Here is a 20,357-nt window from a genome sequence, read left to right as displayed (position 1 = left end):
GCCAAGTGTGACCTATAGCTGTAGGAAAAAATGAAACAATAAGAGAAAGGCTTTTTTGCATTAGGAGGAAGAAATACCAACTGGAACAGAATCACTGCAAGGCCAGGTCAGTTCTGGGTGACCATGCTGTTGGGGACATTTCTTCTCAGTGTGCAGAAGCAGAGAAGTCTGAGCAGTATTGCAGGGCCAAGCTGTGCCCAGCAGTGTGCTTTTACCCTTGGGACCTACTCCCGCCCATTCACATTCCCATGCAAAGGCGCATCCCAGGAATGACTACAGCCAGGAGAAAGCAGGTTTGCTGGTGGCTGTTTTACCCCTGCAGCATAGCCAAACCCTTCCCTTCATTTTACTGGTGGGAAAGGGAGGAACAACCCCTGTTGGGGTGGTCAGAAAGAAGGCTGGGGTTCCTGCCCCTTCCCAGGCAGCACTGTCAGGGCCCGGCAGGATCCAGCTGCGCACAGGGGCTGGCGGGCAGAGATGGGGTGATGTCTCAGAGGAGCAGATATGTGGGAGGAGATACACCACAGGGCTGCTGACAGCGTGCATGTGGGTGCTGGTGGGCTCTGTGCTGGGAAACACTGCTGCTCAGCTGGTGGAAATGGCTAGGAGGGGTGGGTACAGGCAGGGAATTGGCCCTGCTCCGGGCCCCAGCACCCTCGGCACAAGGGCGGATGAGCAGCTCCTGTGCCCCGGGTACCTGCCAGCTCCCAGGGCAGCCCCAGCACTGCGGGAGCTCCGTGCCCTCTGCTTCCTCCCATCTGACCATGAGCCGCTCTCCCTTCTCCCCCTGCAAAGCCTCTGGCAGGATTTTACCCCTTGCAGCAATGTGTCCCATCACCGCCCCGCTGCACACGCAGCATAAACAGGGACCAGTTTGGGGTGCGGTGTGTGGGGCTGGGAGCAGCAAGCAAGCATATAGGATGTGCCTTGGGGTGTGTGGAGACTGCATTCATGTATGTATAAGGCTCATATGTGCATATAAACATGTCCAATTCTGTAGAGGATGTGGGAGGCAGGGGTGTATGTGGTGGAGGTTGAGGTGTCAGAGGATATTCATATGTCTGCAGTATGGAAACTATATCGTTTTGCTTCAAACCCAGATTTCCCATCATCATGTGCCATATACAGTGTGCCGATGGGCTCAGGGTGAGGTTCTGTCTCTGTACTGGTGAAGACCACAGGGAAGGGAAAAAAGGGAAAAAAAGAAGTTTCATCCAAATTCTTTATTCTTTAGAATCATGATTTCACATATGTAAGCCTGGGCCACTCATCATCCAACACTGAGACTCTGAGCCACTCTCCCATAAATACCCTCCCTGCCACCCTCCCATAAATAACATTATTGTCCACAGAAGAAAGTACTGCCTATGCCATATGATAATTTCTCAAATAATTTAAAATAAGAACAATAGAGGTGCAGTCCCATGGGCTTCCCAGGCCATGGGCAGAAGTGTCAGGGCAGAGGGATGAGGTTGCAGACTGGTCCGTGCAAGCAGCAGCACCCTGACATGAGATGTCTCCTGGTGCCCTTCCAGCAGTCCCTTGGAGCAGCCTGCAGATGATGTGGGCTCCTGCAGCTCCTGTTGCCCCAGCGTCCTGCTCCATCGCAGGAGCTCAGGATAATGCGACTCGTGCATGACAGCAGCTATACTTGCCATCTTGCTTTGCTCAATTCTGCTTCAAGTTTTGCAGGTAACTTTGAACCCAGGTGTCGCTGGGATTGGCACAGACTTGGCGGCCTTTCTTTGTGATGAACCTATGGAACAGGGATGAGACATATTAGATCTCTGCTCAGACCTGCATCCAGGAGACACTAGATCCCAGCTTTGGGGCATTGCAAGAGGTTCTCCCCTCTGCCCTAAGCTGCTGTTGAAACCAGTGGCTGGCTGTGATTTCCCCAACTCCCACCCCTTTTCCCACCCTGCCTCCTCAACTCCTGCAGAAAAATCCCTGGGTGTCCCCACAAGAGCATCCTCAGCAGTCCCCACGTAAGCCCTTTTCCCTTGGGGTTCCCCTCACCCTGCTCTGTTCCTACAGACCCCCGTGCCCAAAGCCACCCTGCCGAGATGGTTGCACACCCGCGTGCACCCCACAGCGGCTGTCCCCGCACTGTCCCAGCTTGTCTACACCCAGGAGTCAGCGCTGGTACTTACACAATGGCCGGCAGGGTGCAACTGGTGCTGGTGCTGTAAGAACGCAGGATGAGCTTCTGTGGGAGCTTGTGGCGTATGTAAGAGAAGCAGCAGATTGGGAGGTCGGATCCAACTGGAAGAGGCAGGGAGAGAAAACGTGAGCATGTGCTGGGCTGCATGTCGGGAGCAGCAAGCCCATCAGCTGAGGGAGCTGTGCTGGCAGGAAACAGAGAGGTGAATTAGAGAATAATTAAGGTTGAAATGGGCACTGGGGATCATCTGGTCCAATGCCAGGAACGGTATTGTCAGGTGCTGGGGGAGATTCCCACCCAGTCATTGCTCAGAGCTTTGTTTCCCCACCTCCCCCAGCCCCAGGGCAGAGGCTGAAGTCCCTGAACTATAACCAGGAATAAGGCACCGCGAGCCCAGGAGAGATGGATGGATGGATGGATGGATGGATGGATGCATGGGTGGATGGATGGATGGATGCATGGATGGATGGATGGATGGATGGATGGATGCATGGATGGATGATTTCAGTGCAGAGTGGAGAGTGGTACAAATGCTGAAAAATTCCCAGTTATCTGCCAGGGGATAATGATAATGAAGGCTCAGATCTGTCCTTCCTTCACATATAAAAAAAGCAGGACTCACCTGGGCCAGAGAAAGTTTGGGAGCAAGAGGCTGCAATGAGGAGAAGAGCAAAAACGGCCGCAGAGATCTTCATCTTGGTGTTGGGTGAGGGCACTCGGAGCAGGACCAGAAGCTCTGGAAGATGCGGCTCAGACTGAAGCAGCTGGATTCAGCTCCCTTTAATAGGGAGTCCTGGAGGCAGCCGGGAGAAGCCTGAGTGGAAATTCCAGAATGATGACAGAGGATGTCACGAAAGTGAAATAGCTGAAGGGAATTAGAAAAGGAAAAGGAAAAAAAGAATGGGATATGTTCAGATTGGAGCCAAGTGTGTTGAACTCTGACTCAGTGTTCATTTTCGATTTCATCAAATCAAAAGGAAACTAAAATGTGCCAAGTAGCATGGCCACAAAGGGGGGAACTATTTATCTGAACTAGAGGGGTTTTCCCTGTGTGTCTGTATAGCAAAAGACATAATGTTTGCCTAAGATTATGCAACTCTGGAAAAGAAACCCGGGCAGGCTCCATAGCATGCTCGTGCTGTTATGTGCGAGATGTTTATCAAAGGTTGGTAAACTGCAGCACATGGAGCCAAGGGGTGGCTGGACCACGGGCTCTGTGCCACCCAAAGCGCTCTGCCCCTACCAGTCCCACAGTGCTTTGCTTAACGTGGACCGGCGAGAGACTGAGGCTGGAGGCATCCCTGGAGATCGTCCAGTCCAGCCGCTGCTTAAAGCAGGGTCAGCTGGGAAGGCTGCCCAGGGCCATGTCCAGATGGACTTTGTTTCCAGGGATGGAGACTCCACAACCTTTCCGGGCAACCTGCTCAGTGTTCAGTAATAAAGTTTTACCTGGTGTTTAAAGAGAATTTCCTGTTGCCTGTTGTCCTGTCACTGGCCACCACTGAGCAGAGTTGGACCCCATCTACTTCGCTCCCCAGATGCACATTGACAAGATCCCCCTGAGTCTTCTCCAGGATGAACAGTCCCAGCTCTCTCAGCCTTTCCTCCTAGGAGAGATGCTCCTCTCCCTTAATCATCTTCACGGCCCTTTGCTGGCCTCTCTCCGGTATGACCTTATGTCTTTCATACTGGGGAGCCCAGAACTGGACCCAGCACTCCAGCAGTGGTCTCACCAGTATGAGCAGAGGGGAAGGATCACCTCCCTCAACCTGCTGGCAATGCTCCTCCTAATGCAGCCCAGGAGCCTGTTGGTCTTCTTTGCAGCAAGGCCACATTGCTGCTCAAGTCCCGTTTTGTGTCCTCCAGGTCCTTTTTTGCCAAGCTGCTTTCCAGCCAGTTGGCTCCCAGCGTGTACTACTGCCTGGGGATGTTCCTCCCAGGGGCAGGACTTGGCACTTCTCCTTGTTGAACTTCATGAGGTTTTTGTTAGCCCATTTTTCCAGCCTAATGAGATTCTTCTGGATGGCAGCACATCCCCCTGGTGTGTCAGCTGCTCCTGCCAGCTTCGTGTCATCTGCAAACTTGCTGAGGGTGCACTTTGTCCCATCATCCAGGTCATTAGGATATGAAACAGTACTGGACCCAGTATCGATCCCTGGGGTTCCCCACTGGCAACTGGCCTCCAGCTGGACTTTGTGCCATGGATCAGAACCCTCCAAGCCCAGCCGTTCAGCCAGTTCTCAGTCCCTCTCACTGCCATTTATCTAATGCATACTTCACCAGTTTGCCTATGAGGATGTTATGGAAGCCATCCTAAAATCAAAATAAACTACATCCACTCATTCCTCTGCCCTCATCTGCCTGGCCAGCCGTCTCATCTTTGAAGGCCACCAGGCTGGTGAGGCATTTGACTCCTCACAGTCACCTTAACAGCCACAGGCCTCCACAAAGCAGTCAAATGGCAGGATCTCACCCTGCTTTGGAGGCTCTTTGCAGGCAGGAGGGTCTTTTGCCACATCAACCTCAGCCCCCAGGGCAGCAAGGAGTTCACTGGAAGAGGTGGTTTGCCACAACAGAGACATTTTGCCAGCCTGAACCTCTCCCTTCAAAAGCTCCCTTGAGCCCAGGATGGATTTTCTGGCCAAAAAGGTGAGAAAAGAGTGGTGGAGAACCTGCCTGGCATGGGAGAGACTTTCAAGCTTCAGCAGGTTGCTGGCTTGGGGCAGGTCCTGCCTGGGGAGCCGGGAACAGCATCAGCTCTGCAGGGAGAGGGGTGACCTGGGGCTTCCTGACATCCTGCCACAGCCTGGGCGTGCAGCTGGAGCCAGAGCCCCCCTCCACTGCAGAGAGGATGCTCAGGCCTGTGGGTGGGCTCCCAGGCCTGGATTTTCATCCCCAGAAGTACAAAAGCCCTGCTCATCTCCCCTGCAGCTGCAAGTGAGAGCAGTGGAGGCACCATCTTCCACAAACCAGCTCATCTCTGGCAGGGAGAGGAAGAAGGTTCGGGGCCCTGGCACTGGTGATGATCTCCCCTCTGCACACCTGTCCCCCCCAGGCAGGATCTCGTTTGCACTCCTGCTTCCCTGCATGGTCTTATCCTGCCTTACAACCCCGTTACAACTGGTGCTGTCGGCTCACCCTGCAGCTGGGCAGAGGCACCACCGGAGTGGCCGAGGGTGTGCTTTTATTGGGGCCGAAGACTCTGTAAGTGCTGACACGGGTACCGGGGAGGGTGTTGGATTTTGCCAGGTTCATAGCAAGCCCTGGCAGGAGCAGCTCTGCCTTCCCCGGGTAAGTCTGAGCAGCTCTGGGCAGAGGTGCATGGCAGAACAAGAAGTGACTCCAGCTTTCGGCTGAATTGCCGCAGAGCAAAACCAAATTATGGCTTTTTGCCATGGAAATAAGTCATGCAGAAACCAACAGTAGGTGTTTTATGTTCCTCTGTGCTTGCAACTCACATGCTAGTTTGTGCATGGGGAAATGACAAACATTGGTTGCTGGTGCTGCATTGCTGGGTGAGAAAGGCTGTGGCTGCAGAAAGAAAGCTTTGTGTCTAACAGCAGCAAGAGACACCTTTGCTCATAGGAACTTCACAGCTTCTGCTCTCCAGCCTGACGCCTGCAAGGAACAAGCCACAGGGCCGGTGGTCCACGTGGTGCTGTCTCGCTCACTGTGCAGAGCACCCAGGGGTGGTGGGGAGGCGTGATGTGATCTGCATCAGGCAGCTCTCTCCTCCATCTGGAAGCCCTGAGATGGTCAGCGGAAGGAAAGGAGCCGTCATTTACTGCTAATGAATTGGACAGAGCTGGAAGAGAAGGGTCTGCAAAGAGCTACTGCAGCTGCAGTCGCTTGGTTGTGTCATCGGCAGAAACCGATTAGCGCTTACAAAACCGCCTTTTGTCAGCTGTGATATTGTTCCCCCTGGAGTGCTGAGAAGCCTCCTGGAATGGGGGCACCTCTCCCTCCCCCAGCCACTCCTCTGCGCTGCTGACCCCCTGCCGCAGGACACCGGTGTTGAGTCACACCCCGGCTGCAACCCCGGCTGCGGGCTGCTGCCAGGCTGCTCCCACAGCAAGTCGCCATCGCCAGCCTCTGAGGCCAGTTTCTGTTTTCAGTTTTCTGTTTCTGTATACTCGTCTTCGCTTCTCTGTCAAATCCCAGAGCCCTCTGCTGTCACAGTTCCTGCAGTTCAAGTATTTATAAGCTGACCTCTCTCAAGCTTCCTTTATTATTCCTGGAAACAGACCATTTTTTATCATTTTAGCCTCACCCGGACTGGGGCACGAGATTTGTTTGGGTGCCAGCAGGGCAGAAAAAGAAAGCTAAAATTATTCAAAGAGGCAGACTGTAGGGAAGGATGTTACAGTGGATGCTGAGTCTTCACCATCCCTTGGGACAGATGGTGACAAAGATTCCCAGAGGCTTTGGGACTCCCTCAAGACCCCCAGAATCCTGCCGTCGCCAAGAGCCATGGGTCACAAAGCACATACTCCCAGGGTGGAGGGATGCAGGGTACTTTGCTCGTGGGCGATGGTGAGGGCTGTCCCCAGGCTGATGGGGAAGCCTTGTCTGCCTTCCCCCGAGGGTGCAACTTGCCCGTGGGGGCTGCACCATCCCAGCCCTGGCACCGTGGCACCATCAGAAGGACCTTGGAGCACGTAGAGGGATATTATCCCCTCCCGGTCACTCCTCCTAGCCGTTTGCTCCTCTTGCCCAAAAGCCCAAAGGCGGATGCAGGCTCTGGGTTGTGGGGTGCTCCGTTTGGGAGATGCTGATGGTTTCGCCTGGGGCAGAGGTGCAGTGCCCGGGGGGTCACAGCCTTGTCCCTCTATTCGCAGCCTGGGGCAAAGGCGATCCCTGACTGAGCCCAGTTCCCCTCCGCTCCCACTCACAAATGGTCCCCAGCAAGTCCCTCCTGCGGCTGCACCTCCCTGCATGGTCCCCAAGGGAGGCAGAAGGCCGTGTGGGGAGGCTGCAGGACCACAGCACGCTGGCGAGTGGTGCCGGAGCTCCCCTGGCCCTCCCCGCTCCCCCAGGGGACGTGGGTGCCAGGCAGAGCCCGGGATGTCCGTGATGTCCGGACAATGGCCCTTTTGAAGGGCACAAGCCCATCTGGGGTGGCAGAACCCTCAACGTCACGGGAAGCAGGATGCGTGCTTCAGAGAGACGCTGCAGAGCGCCCTAACCTACAAAGCCCCCAAACATGGGAAGTGGTTTGCAGCCTTGCAGCGAGCCCAAAATAAATTGTGAGGCTAGTAAACATCCGAGCTCCACTGACAGTCTCCATGCATGCCCACCGCAGCTGGAAAGTTCACACCTCGCTGTGGGAGTGGAGGCTCACACCTCCCATGGGGTTTCCTACCCCCTGTCAGTGCTGGGGGGGACTGACACCAAACACGTCCGCTGCAAAGACGGGGACCAAGCTGGCGCTGGTGGACACGGGGTCTCGGGAGGTGCGAGGCCATGCATTAGGGTAGTGCCCTAGTTGTGGCAATGGCCCTGACACAAGTTTAAAGGTTAACCCTGATCTCAGCCCCCTCCGTGAGCAGGGAAAGGTCGTGATGCTCGGCCATGCCCGAAGCACCCGTGGGGTGCAGCCGGCCACCCTGCGCTCTGCAGGCCACTTGCCACCAGCCCACCCACACCTCCAGGAGTGCTGGGCTCCAGGAACACTACTGAAAATAAAAACAATCAATTTGTGGCTTGCTTCTTTTCCTTTTTGCTTGATTATGATGAGCACACAAGGTCCAGCAGGTTCATTTATAAACTGGTTTTGGTTTTCATCCTAGCAGAGCTCTAAATTTTCAGCCTGGTCTTCCTGGCTCTTTCTGGAGCACTCACCAAAGATCCGAGGGAGGTGGGCTGTTTTCCAGGGCAGAGGATGAACCCCAGCAGACACACTTCACCTGGTGCTCCCAGGCATTTTCAGGGTTTGAGGGATGCTGAGGGGTGAAGGTCGGGCATGACCCAGCCCCTGGAGCTGGCAGTCGGGGTGAGCCAGGAGCACAGCCCCACCGTCACTTCATGAAGGCTCAAAAATTGCTAAAACTCAAGTTTTCCCTGTTTGTTTCTTTTCCTTTCATGCCAAGGGTGGAGACAGATGTGGAGCAAGAAAGCTTTTTTAGTTCACTTTAATTTGCTTTGAAATACTGTTCACTTAATCCTCTTTGATTTGGTTTGTTTCAAAAGAAAGGCCAGTAAAAATTTGAGGCATCAGCCATTAGAAAGTGATAGTATTCCCCAGCCGGGTTTTTTTTGTTTGCTTTGGGGTTTTTTCCAGAAAATGTCCTTGCTGGAGGAAGATCGAACCTCTAACAAGATACATTTTTCTTATAAGCTACGAACATCTTCCTGGTGTGACATGATTTTGGGGAAACACGAAGGGGTCACTTGCACAACATGGCTGGCGGTGGCCGGCGCTCGCTCGCTGCCCGGCTGGGGTGGCTGTGCTCTCCCCTTCACCCGGTGCGGTGGAGGCAGATGGTTCCCGGTCAGTCCCACATGCACAGGTTTCCATTGGAGCCAGTTCCGGGACATGATGTCATCTCAAAAATTCCAACATTTCTCCAGAAATGTCAGGAATGCTGGGGGTGAAGTTTCTGGACACTTATCAAAAGTCAGCAGTGCCCGAGCTCTGAGCAGGGCAGGATGGAGACTGCTGCAGGTGGATGAGGAGATTGTCCGAGAGGCAGTTTCTGAACTTGGGACATTGTTAAGTACTTCCTTTTCCGACCAAATCCTGACTTCTCAGTAGCAAAACCTGCTATGAATAGCAACTTATATCATCCAGTCTCACCATTTTCTTCAGGGTTCCTCTTTCATTCAAGGCTGAGAATTTCCCTCTTTCTGCTCTCACCAAACTTATTTTGGGCATTTGCTTTACTTAGCACTTTCTCCTGGAATTTTTTGGGGGTTTGCAGAAAACCTCTGTCGTATCCCTCTCTGTAAATTAGCACAACATCAGCCAGACTGCTTCGCACAGCCCATCCTGCTGACTCCGAGCACTGCCTGATGGCGGTGGGGGCAAGGGGACACCACGGGCTGGGTCGTGGAGCCTGAAACCAGCTGGAGCCACGGTGGGAAAACTTCCCCCTTACACCGCTGTTTTGCCGTGCTATGAACCTAATTCCCCCCGGAGGTGCTGCAGCCCGCTCTTCTGTGGCCATTGCTCCATCTCAGAGCATGTTAGCATCTCGGAGCACCTCCCAGTGTAGATGGTCCATTTCCGAGACACACAGATTCCCCTCTTTCTGAAAGGAGGAAGAGCTAGAAAAAATTACTTTCTTGTTTCATCATGAATGGAATGCGGGGGAGTGGGTAAAAACATTTTTTAGGAAGATGTTACAACGTCTCAGGGCATTGCTGGTATGACTATAACCTCCCACCTCTACCCAGCCTGCAAAGAGCTGGCAGAGTGGGGGCTTGTGTCAGATTTCTAAGGAAAAACCTGGCCCCTGGGAAGCAAACACCCTGACTTTGGGGGTACTTTTGGCTTTCAGCACTGGAAAGTTTCAGCCCTTACCTGGCCCCTGTTACAAGTGTTCTCTAGGCTGATCCTAAACTGACTCAGCTAAATTGAGAAAAAAAATTTGTTTAATTAAAAAGTAGTCTCCGACAGTCCAAAATACTTTGGCACCTGCTTACCGACAAAGGTATAAAGGCATGGAGGTTTTCAGTTGCCCGAAACAGAAAAATATCTGATTGAAAACTTTTGAATAATCAATGCACGTTTCCAACTAATTCTTCTGTTTTAATGAAACTTGTTTTTTATCAGAACATTTCTGGTCCATAAATGATATTTCTCCTGCCTGCCCTACCCACATCGTGTGCCTTGGGAGCGGGACAGGACCAGATGGCTGTAGGTGGCAGGTCTCAAGAATGACCCATGAATGCTTGAAGGTACAATCACAGGCAACAGCTCAGAGGCAAACCACGCTCTTACGTACATCGACAAGCTGTATTCCCTGAGCAACCAGACAGAGGAGCCAAGGAAGCTGACGCCAGCTCAGAGCCGATTTCTGGTCCAGCTGGCGTCCGGCTGAACGCCGGGTTCCCACCTCCTGCCTGGCTGGGCGCCCTGCCTGCGGAGGCAGGCTCTCTCCTCATCCTCCCAGGATATCTGGGGACAAGCAAGCTGACAAGTGGAGGAGGGAGGGGGGGTCTGAACTGATGGGCGAGCACGTGAGGTGCCTCTCTCTGCAGATGGCAAAGGCAAGGATGGAGAGGGGACCAGCTTGGCCCTGATGTGGCCAGGAAGGAGGTGATGCTCGGCTTGGCAAGAGCCACATTTGCTCCGTGGGGAAGCTCTGCCCTCCCCAGCCAGGGCGAGGGGCAGCTGCACCACCATGGCTCCTTAGGGTAGGTCACCTCTGGGACTTCTCCTGTGCAAGTCCAGGACCGTGTTGTCCTCCAGACCCCTCTCTGCCTGCACGGAGCGGAGCGGAGCAGAGCAGGTCACCTGCACGGAGCGGCTGCTAGAAGGGGAGGCAGGGCAGCCCACGGCTGGTGGAGGGCGGTGCGCACCGTGCGGCGTTGGAGTCGTATTTGGAAAACACGAGGTTATTTACAGAACGTGCCTCGGTTGATAGCTGGGAACTTTTAATAGAAACGTGGTGAGTCATTGCGCTGCGCTGTGGCAGGGGCGGCAGAGGTGCTGGTGGTGCGGTTGGGTTGCTCCACTTTGCGTTGTAGTACTTCCACTCACTTTTGGGCAGCATCTGCCAAGACATCACCACTTGGTGATAACTTGAAAATAATGAAATTGAGACATTTCCCAGAAATGCATCCGCTTCCCTGCTGAGAAGAGATGTCCTTCTAGGAACGTCTCATTATGGATGGACAGCCCTCAGCTCTTCCCAGAGCATCCATCGCCTCCCTGCCAGCCCTTCCCTCTCCTCCTCAGGGACAGAGAGGAGTTTGGCAGACCTCCACGGTAGCCTGCATGTAGCCTGGTGACTTCTTCCCAGTGAGCCATCCCTGGCCGCAGCCCTTGCCCAGCCCTCAGATACCTGTGAGCTCTTACTCCCTCCCATACAATGTGGTCATTACAATTTTACCTTCTCTGCTGAGACCAGATACTCTTTTCTTCCCAGAAAAATGCAGTTTCTGCCCTCGTCCCCGGTTAACCTGCTCCTGGTCCTCAGAAGCAGTGTCTTCTTCCGCACCCTGCTCCTGGAGGCCCTCCTGCCTCAGCTTCAGGGTCACAGCCAACGTCCCCACACTTCTTTTGGCTCTCTGCATCTCCGTGACCAGCAACAATAGGCCTCACCTCACCTATCAGTAGCCATTGAAATTTACGTGTCTAACCTAAATTGATCATCTAGGGTATCCTCATAGGACCTGGAGTGCAGCAGGCACCTCCAGGAGATAACGCCCCATCTCAGCTCTTCCTTCCCTGAAACTGAGGAGGAAACTCAAGTGCTTCAGCTTCTGGGACCCTTCTTTCATGCCCACCGCTCTCTGCGCTGGTGCCTGCAGTGCTGTCACGGCTGCAGGACATGCCCTGAGCCCCCTCAGACTCTGTGCAGCTCCTACAGGACATGGAGCCCACTGGTGACGGCTCTCATCTCCTGCTACTGGGGCAGCACGGGCTGTGCAGACGTGGGAGGGAAACAGTCCAGGGCAGAGGAGACCTCAACCCCTTTTTCCCTAACCGGCCTCATGCCATCCATGCTCTTCAGCCCATTTGCACAGCTCTTGGAAGGATGCTCTCTTGCCTCCAAGCTGCTTGGGCAGGTTGGGCAATAGGGATCTGTTGACAAATGTAGGAACCTCCACAGAGGAACTTCTTACTGAGGGACGGGCATGAAAGAAGCAGAAATAGCAACCGTGACTGTTTCATATCCTGTGTCGCTGGGGAGACTCTGAATTGAAGGGGGAGCTTCACCCTTCCGGGGCTGGGGCTGCTGCTCCATTCCACCACGAGACTGCACCACCAGCAGCTTCTTCTCTGGGGGAAATTCCATCATGCCTACGCAAGCCGCGGCACGGACCTCCTCGCCCCATAAATTGGGGACTTGCTGACTGTCTCAGCACCAGAGAGAAGAGAGGCTTTCAAGCTCCACTTGCCTGCTTCAGCTCCAGCCACCACTTCTCAGCTGACATGAAGGTCTCTGTGGCCGCCCTTGCCATTCTCATCGCTGTCTTCTGCTACCAGACCTCCGCTGCGCCAAGTAAGCCTGGGCTTTCACCTTCATCTCTAAGTGGGGACAGGAGAGATGTCACTGCTGGGACAGGGTCCCTTCTGCCAGACCTTCCACCCCTGGGTCCCTTCCCCTGTCAGACCACCCTCTGGCAGGAGCTCTAGGGCCATTGGGGCTCTCTTGCCATGGGAAAGGCATAGCTCAATGCACGGCATGGGCTGTGTCAGCACCAGTTCAGGGGGGACCCAAAAGAAAAAGAATCAAAAGAAGAAGAAAACAGACCCCAGCTTTTCTCTTCCTCCTCCATGTCCTCCCCGCACCCCAAACCTGGGGGTCTGCAGCCCCAGCTCCCTGCCCCTGCTCCCCATCCCTTGCCACTGCTGATGACCATCTTTGCCCTTCACAGTTGGCTCCGACCCACCGACCTCCTGCTGCTTCTCCTACACCTCCCGACAGCTGCCCCGCAACTTCGTGGTGGAGTACTATGAGACCAACAGCCAGTGCCCTCAGCCAGCCGTCGTGTAAGTCCTCTCCTCTGGGGCGGTGGTGGGCTTTCCCTTTGGACTGAGGATCCAGAGAGACAAAGACCCCTTTGCAAAAGACAGGGGATGGAGGCTGGCCCCAGGGACAGGAGGGATGGGGGGCCAAGAGGTGCAAGGTGATGCTCCATGGCTTCAGCGCACAGGATCCTGCTCCATCGCTGCCAGCGTGATGGGCGTGATGTGCTGCACACCCAAATTCTGCTGATCCTTGGGAGAGGCTGGGCTTGGGGCAAGGTTCCCCTCCATGCATTGCTCTCCCACCAGAACTAGACCTCTTTGCACCCCACAGGTTCGTCACCAAGAAGGGTCGCCAAGTCTGCGCCAACCCCGAGCAGGACTGGGTCCAGCAGTACGTGAACGACCTGGAGCTGAACTGAGGTCCCGGGACAGACCCTGCTGCCCTGCATGCCCCGGCTGCCAGGATGAGCGAGCCACGGCCAGCTGTGGGATCCATTGGAAATGCTTCAATGTCGCTTAAAGCTAGTTAGGAAAGTGAAAATGTTCCAGAATCTGACTTTAGTGTTTTGCTACTTAATTTTTATATGGGAGGGATCAGGTGCAATAACTCCACTCCAGACAAATAAGAATATTATTTAATAGATATATTTTTTTAAATGAAGATTCATGCTTAGGTTATATTTTCTGTATTTAATTAATTGTGGTTTTGATGTAATATTTAATTCAAATTTTGAGAAATAAATATTTTTTTAAGAACATTTTGTCTTCGTCTCTATTACAGTTCTTTGCGATGATAATAACTGAAATTGTAATAGAGGCAACGTGTTCTTTATTCCCTTTTCTATGCTGTCAAAACCCCCCACAAGCTTTCCCTATCCAAATGTGCTGTTTTGCAAAGAAAGAAAGGGAAAACCATGAAGGGGGAGGTGTGAAAAGGGCATAGATTACATTCAGGTAGCTTGGTTCACTCTTTTTGTAAGGTATTTAATCACTGCTCATTATGACTACTGGCAGCTATTTAAATTCAATCGCCGGCCCCATTATAGTCAATTAAAATGTTGCCTTTAGGGGCTGGAATTTCACATGCTGGCTGTTTCAGCAAAAGTTTTCTGAGAGCTGCAGCTAGAATGGATCAGCTATTCCCAGAGCTGAGAACGGAAAAAAAATATGTATCACTATAAGATTTTTATAACTATTTCATTAAACTCTCATTTAGCTGGGACATGAGGCTTAGCAGATGTGTCCCTCTTAGGAGAACAGGTGCTTTTTCTCTGTGCCTCCAATACCTGCCCATCTCTGGAGATGCCTGTCCAGAGACGCAGTGTCCCCCCGCAATCACCCTGCCAGCCCCAGGGCAGGATCTGCCCCTGCAAGGAGACATCTCCACTGCAGCCCGGGGGCTCGTCTCCCACCGGACCTGAAGGAGATAGAGCCCACACCACTGATGCCATTTAGATTGCTCTGATCAGATCTGGACACGCCCTGTTGCATGAAAAATGAGGGTTTGGGTTCCTCCTGCCCGGACCTCTGGTGCCTATAGGGCAGCCCAAGGGAAAAGCCTCAGGTCAGAGAGCCAGCTCACCCCACAGCATTTACATACTGAATTTGTGAGGACAGACATGAACGTCAGAGAGACACAGGGTAGCAGTGTCCCCAGCCACCAGAAGCAGGGGCCAGGAGTGGGGAGACCTGCAACGGGGTCACCCAAAATTACTCGAGCCTCCTCAGCCCCTCTTGGCTACAAGCCCCATCTGGCCCTATGGCACTGGTAGCAGCTCCGCCGCCTCAGGGTTTCTTGCCGAAGGACACACAGTGCAGGGTCATGCGGGGAGCACCATCCAGCCCGTGCACTGCTTGAGCCTCTTGCAATCAGCCCCACGCGCCATGGCCTTAACAACCCGGGTCCGTTCAACCACCCACAGCAGACACCTACCCTGGGCACCTCAGCTAACTCCTCAGCGCTATTCCGGGAGCCTGAGGGAGTCCTGAATTGCTCATGTCTTTCTTGATCTTGCACCCACCTACGCGTGACAGCTCAGAGGAGCCCTCAAAGTGCGTGTGAGGAATACAGCACGCTCGTTAATCCACACCCCCGGGCACGGAGGTGTGAACGAAGCCTGCACGAGCAAGGCAAAGGCAGCCGGCAGCTTTCAGCAAGCTGGCAGCTGCCTCCAAGGCCCCCAAGCAGCAGCGTGCACGTGGAGAAAGCATCCCTCACGATCTTCAGAGCTGTCGTCTTTTGCCCCAGGATACCCCAGTGCTCACGCATGGGTCACAGGGACTAATCGTGATGCTCATCCCTCGCAGAAACAGCCTCCTGCAAGGCTCAGGGAGCACCCGCTGGAGGCGAGGCGGGTGAACGCAAGAAGCAGAGGGCACCAAGCTGGAGGCAGCAGATGGAGAGGAGGCTGGGGCCCAAGAGGAGAGTGGTTTGCAGGGGGTGTTCTCTGGATTCAGACCGAGACAAGAGCAATGGTGTCAAGGGTTTCAGAATTTGTAAACTACTAAAAGAGAGACTCATCCTGAGACCAGGGTGTCATATTTACTGAATAGTTTGTGCAATGTATATAAAAGTAAATAGTTTTAAAGAAGAGATGTGTGTCTGTAGTCATTTTGTGTGTCTGTAGTCATTTTGAGGTATAATGACAGCCAGGAGAGCTGGAGGTGGAGTCTGGCATTGCACAGAAGGAGGAGCCGGGCTCTGCTGAGGGAGATACGGGTTGATGGCAACCAAGGTTCATGGTCTGATGGCTTTTATACCTCCACTTCTTCAGAGGGGACTTCGACACCCTGAAGGCAAAATGCCCGTGTGCTCAGGAGTGTAAGCTCTGTGCCTTCCTCACCATCCCACACTGTGGCCCTGGCTCGCTGCAGAGAGGGGAGGCTCAGTCCTACACCCGAAACAGCTCTTCCCAGAGACACCAAGATGGGAGAGCGAGTCTTTTCTGGGGGGCCAGCACCAAGAAAGGGCATGTAAAAGTGGATGGTTTTGCACGCTGCATACAAAAGTAATGATTTCATAAAGTAGCAATATGTCCCAGACTTCTGAGGAAGACACAGAAGTCTTACACTAGAGACAGTGCCTGGCTATCACTTTCTCTGTAACAGCCAGCAGAAGGCAGAAGTGGCAACGAAGACCCAAAGGAACATTTCTGCTCAGTTCTTAGAAAGACGCAGATGACTACTCACATGCCCCTAAGATGACAAAGCATTTTCCACTTACTCGAGGAAAAAGAAAGATGTTAACATTTGTTGAGAAAACACATTTCTAAAACTGCAAGTCTGTCAATGCTTTGCAGAGAATCTTAACAGAGAACACCGTCAGTGCCTCTGGGTGACCAAACTGCCCCAGGAGTTACAGCCTAAAAAGGTGACAGTGATCTATTGACTGGTCAGGAAAACAGCTCACTGGTCACCCAGCCCCAACCCTTGGCTGTTCTGCCAGATGTGGCATCCCGAAGGATTACTGCCTTTGGTAAAACCAGACACCTTCAACAGATCAGTCCAAGGACCCAACACAGCAAGAGACTGTCTCAACTCAAAATGTCCCTGCAAAATATATGTATACGCATACCTATATGCCCATCTTCCTTCGGCATACGGAAATCAAATGGAAATGGTGTGACTGTGATTAGCCTGGCACATGCAGGTCAGCCCCTTTGGTAATAAATAACCTTATGCTGCAGTGTGAGGGTCGCCGGCTTGCTTGGAGCTGGGGAGCAGGCGCACTTACAAGGAGACCCACGTGCTCAGGTTGGAGTATGCTGAGCCATGCAGCCACCCCTTGTGGCAGAGGCGGGTGGTCCAAGCAGGATCCTGTCCTTGCTGGGCAGGATCTGTGCGGAAGCCAGAGACAGGTAGTAAATGCATTTACACCGAGGACAGGGGCAAGCTTGACTTTGCCATGACTTAAACAGAAAACCTGCTTGGAAATAGCTTTAGGAACAGCTTTAGGTTTAAGCCAGCAGGGAGCAATAAAAGCCAGAGTCCAGTGCTCCTGCCTTTTCTCTAGCTGCCCGCTGCCAACCCGTCTGGGCATTCGGGGCAGACTGGTATCTGTCCCGAGCAGTTTCGTAGCTGCAGATCATGTGGACAGTCCTCCCAATGGAAAATTTGATGGCATATTCAGAGCTATCTCATGCCTTCAAACTTTGCTCTCCTTCCTGGGGGAGGCAGATTCATGATTTCTAGAAATGCTTTGGATTCTGCATCAGCGTGAGTTCACATCCTTTCTGCTCATTCATTTCTTCCTCCTACTTGCAAGATCTCTGAACTGTTGCACTTCCTCCTGCCTCTCCTAGAAACGCTCTTTGTCCCTCCGGCGTCGCAACAAGTGCCGCTCATCTGTCACCTTGCCATCCTGCCTCTCCTAGAAACGCTCTTCGTCCCTCCGGTGTCGCAACAAGTGCCGCTCATCTGTCACCTTGCCATGGTCACATTTCTCTTCCTTTCTGGGCAGTTTCCATCCCACCATCTCCTCCCATCCATGGTTCTGTGACATTTAGTCTGAATCATAAAATCATAGAATGGTTTGGGTTGGAAGGGGCCTTCAAAGATCATCCAGTTCCACCCCCTGCCATGGGCAGGGACACCCTCCACTAGCCCAGGTTGCCCAAAGCCCCATCCAACCTGGCCTTGAACACTGCCAGGGAGCCAGGGGCAGCCACAGCTTCTCTGGGCAACCTGTGCCAGGGCCTCACCACCCTCACAGGGAAGAATTTATGGAAAGGTATGTTTAATTTAAGGAAATGTATGTTAGTGAGAAAAGGAGGACGAGGGAAAATGTGGGTCCCCCCCGGAATGAAACGGGTGACCTGGTTACCCAGGATATGGAGAAGGCTGAGGTACTCAATGACTTCTCTGCCTCAGTCTTCACTGGCAAATGCTTGAGCTGCACTGCCTAGGTCACAGAAGGCAGGGACTGGGAGAATGCAGAACCGCCCACTGTAGGATAAGATCAGGTTTGAGAATATCTAAGGAACCTGAAGGTGCACAAGTCCATGGGACCTGATGAGATACTTCCACGGGTCTTGAGGGAACTGGCTGATGAAGTGGCCAGGCCACTCTCCATCATATTTGAGAAGTCCTGGCAGTCCGGCAAAGTTCCCACCAACTGGAAGAGGGGGAACATAATCCCCATTTTTAAGAAGGGTAAAAAGGAAGACCCAGGGAACTACAGGCCGGTCGGTCTCACCTCTGTGCCTGGCAAGATTATGGAGCAGACCCTCCTGGAGACTATGCTCAGGCACATGGAAGATAAGGAGATGATTGGTGACAGCCAACACAGCTTCACTAAGGCCAAATCGTGCCTGACAAACTTGGTGGCCTTCTATGATGGGGTTACAGCATCGGTGGATAAAGGAAGGGCAGCTGACGTCATCTACCTGGATTTGTGCAAGGCATTTGACACTGTCCCGCATGACATCCTTGTCTCTAAATTGGAGAGACATGGATTTGATGGATGGACCACTCAGCAGATAAGGAATTGGCTGGATGGTCGCACTCAGAGTTGTGATCAACAGCTCAATGTCCAAGTGGAGAACGGTGACAAGTGGCATCCCTCAAGGGCCTATGAGGATGGGCTGAGAGAGTTGGGGTTGTTCAGCCTGGAGAAGAGAAGGCTCCGGGGAGATCTAATTGCGGCCTTCCAGTACCTGAAGGGGGCCTACAGGACAGATGTTGAGGGACTGTTCATCAGGGAGTGTAGTGACAGGACAAGGGGTAAAGGGTTTAAGCTGAAGGAGGGTCGATTTAGATTAGATGTCACAAAGAAATTCTTTACTGTTAGAGTGGTGAGGCACTGGAACAGGTTGCCCAGAGAGGTTGTGGATGCCCCATCCCTGGAAGTGTTTAAGACCAGGTTGGATGACGGTTTGGGCAACGTGGTCTAGTGGAGGGTGTCCCTGCCCGCAGCAGGGGGGTTGGAACTAGATGATCTTTAAGGTCCCTTCCAACCCAAACCATTCTATGATTCTATGATTCTATGATTCTATGAATTTCTTCCCAACATCTCATCTAAATCTACCCTCTTTTAGCTTAAACCCATTCCCCCTTGTCCTGTCACTACACTTCCCGAGGAACAGTCCCTCTCCAGCTTTCCTGTAGCCCCTGCAGGGACTGGAAGGGGCTCTAAGATCTCCCCGGAGCCTTCTCTTCTCCGGGCTGAACAACCCCAACTCTCTCAGCCTGAGGTCTCCATAGCAGAGGTGCTCCAGCATCATCTCCGTGGCCTCCTCTGGACTCGCTCCAACAGCTCCATGTCCCTCTTGTCCTGGGGACACCCGAGCTGGATGCAGTACTGCAGGGGGGTCTCACCAGAGGGGCAGGATCCCCTCCCTCGACCTGCTGGTCACACTTCTTTTGATGCAGACCAGGACATGGTTGGCTTTCTGGGCTGCCAGCGCACATTGCCGGCTCATGTTGAGCTTCTCATCAATCGACACCCCCAAGTCCTTCTCCTCGGGGCTGCTCTCCATCCATTCTCCGCCCAGCCTGCAGTTGTGCTTGGGATTGCACTGAGCCCCCACGGGCAGGACCTTGCACTTGGCCTTGTTGAACTTCATGCAGTTCGCACAGGCCCACCTCTCCAGCCTGTCCAGGTCCCTCCTCTGGATGGCATGGTCTGATCCCTTCCCAACCGTCACCTTGCACAACAGGTTTCCCTGGCTGTCCTCACCGCTCCCCCGCCTCCAGCTGCCTCTGTTTCCAGCCCTCTGCCAACACCTCAGGCTGCGCGTCCTTTCTTCTCTTCTCAGGCTCCATAAACTCCCTCTCCAAGATCTCCATGGAGGTCAATGAGCTGCAGAGCCACTGAGACTGTTCAAGGACGAGCTGCTGCCCCAGCGTTCACACACCATTGCTGGTGTCTCACCCACACAAACTCACACTCACACTTACTCCTGGGCGCGCTTCCTCCTTCTTCAGGCTCAACCCTGGCTTCCCACAGCAGAGTCTCAGGCGTCAGATTTTATAAAATAATTAATTTAATTGAACGGTGCAGCAGCAGGATCAGCCCGGGCTGGGCTCCTCCAAGGAGAGGGACCCGGAACAAAGAAATCCTGGGACAATTACACCCCTGGGTCCCACACACCCGTCCCTCACGCGCTGCCCATGCATCCCTTAGTGCAATGGTGATTTTTTGGTCGGGGGTCTTCTGACATCTCACTGCATTCCTCTTCTCTGTCCAGGCAGGCTCTTACCTTGTTGATTTGCAGTTTCAGCCAAGGGTTGGAGCCTCCTGATCTTCTGCTTTACATTCCTTCTGCACCTGCACTCGCTGGCAGAACATGGGGAACTGAAGAGTCCCAGACTTGGGAAAAACACTACCAAAACATCAGTGTGATATCAAAACACTTTCTCATGCTAAAAGACTAATCACAGCACTGTACCAGCTGCTACGAAAACAACTCTATCGTGGTCTAAAGGCTTCAGCAAATCTAGCTACTCATGCTCAGTGAAGCTAAGCAAATGTCACAAATCACACCATATTATAATCCTAAGAAATTTATTCCAATTAAAACTTCCTGATTTACATTAAGCAACAGCTCTTCC

The 20,357-nt window shown here is 53.1% G+C and overlaps 2 protein-coding genes across 2 annotated transcripts; one reads left to right on the top strand and one right to left on the bottom strand.

Annotated features, from left to right (window-relative positions):
- Nucleotides 1-1,244: 1,244 nt before the first annotated feature.
- LOC129215305 (C-C motif chemokine 4-like) lies at nucleotides 1,245-2,906 on the bottom strand. The gene is made up of 3 exons (XM_054848128.1): nucleotides 2,787-2,906; nucleotides 2,154-2,265; nucleotides 1,245-1,756 (listed from the first exon to the last, which is right to left on the bottom strand). The coding sequence occupies exons 1-3, from the start codon at nucleotides 2,857-2,859 to the stop codon at nucleotides 1,669-1,671; spliced, it is 273 nt and encodes a 90-aa protein (XP_054704103.1). The 5' UTR covers nucleotides 2,860-2,906; the 3' UTR covers nucleotides 1,245-1,668.
- A 9,208-nt stretch (nucleotides 2,907-12,114) lies between these two features.
- Nucleotides 12,115-13,362, top strand: LOC129215304 (C-C motif chemokine 4 homolog). The gene is made up of 3 exons (XM_054848127.1): nucleotides 12,115-12,336; nucleotides 12,713-12,827; nucleotides 13,138-13,362. Exons 1-3 carry the CDS (start codon nucleotides 12,267-12,269, stop codon nucleotides 13,223-13,225), a joined length of 273 nt encoding a protein of 90 aa, XP_054704102.1. The 5' UTR covers nucleotides 12,115-12,266; the 3' UTR covers nucleotides 13,226-13,362.
- The last annotated feature ends 6,995 nt before the right edge of the window (nucleotides 13,363-20,357 follow it).

Source organism: Grus americana, chromosome 19 (assembly GCF_028858705.1).
Source record: "Grus americana isolate bGruAme1 chromosome 19, bGruAme1.mat, whole genome shotgun sequence".
Classification (NCBI taxonomy): Eukaryota; Metazoa; Chordata; class Aves; order Gruiformes; family Gruidae; genus Grus; species Grus americana.
Note: the sequence above shows the minus strand (reverse complement) of the source record. Positions and strands in the feature narration are given on the sequence as shown.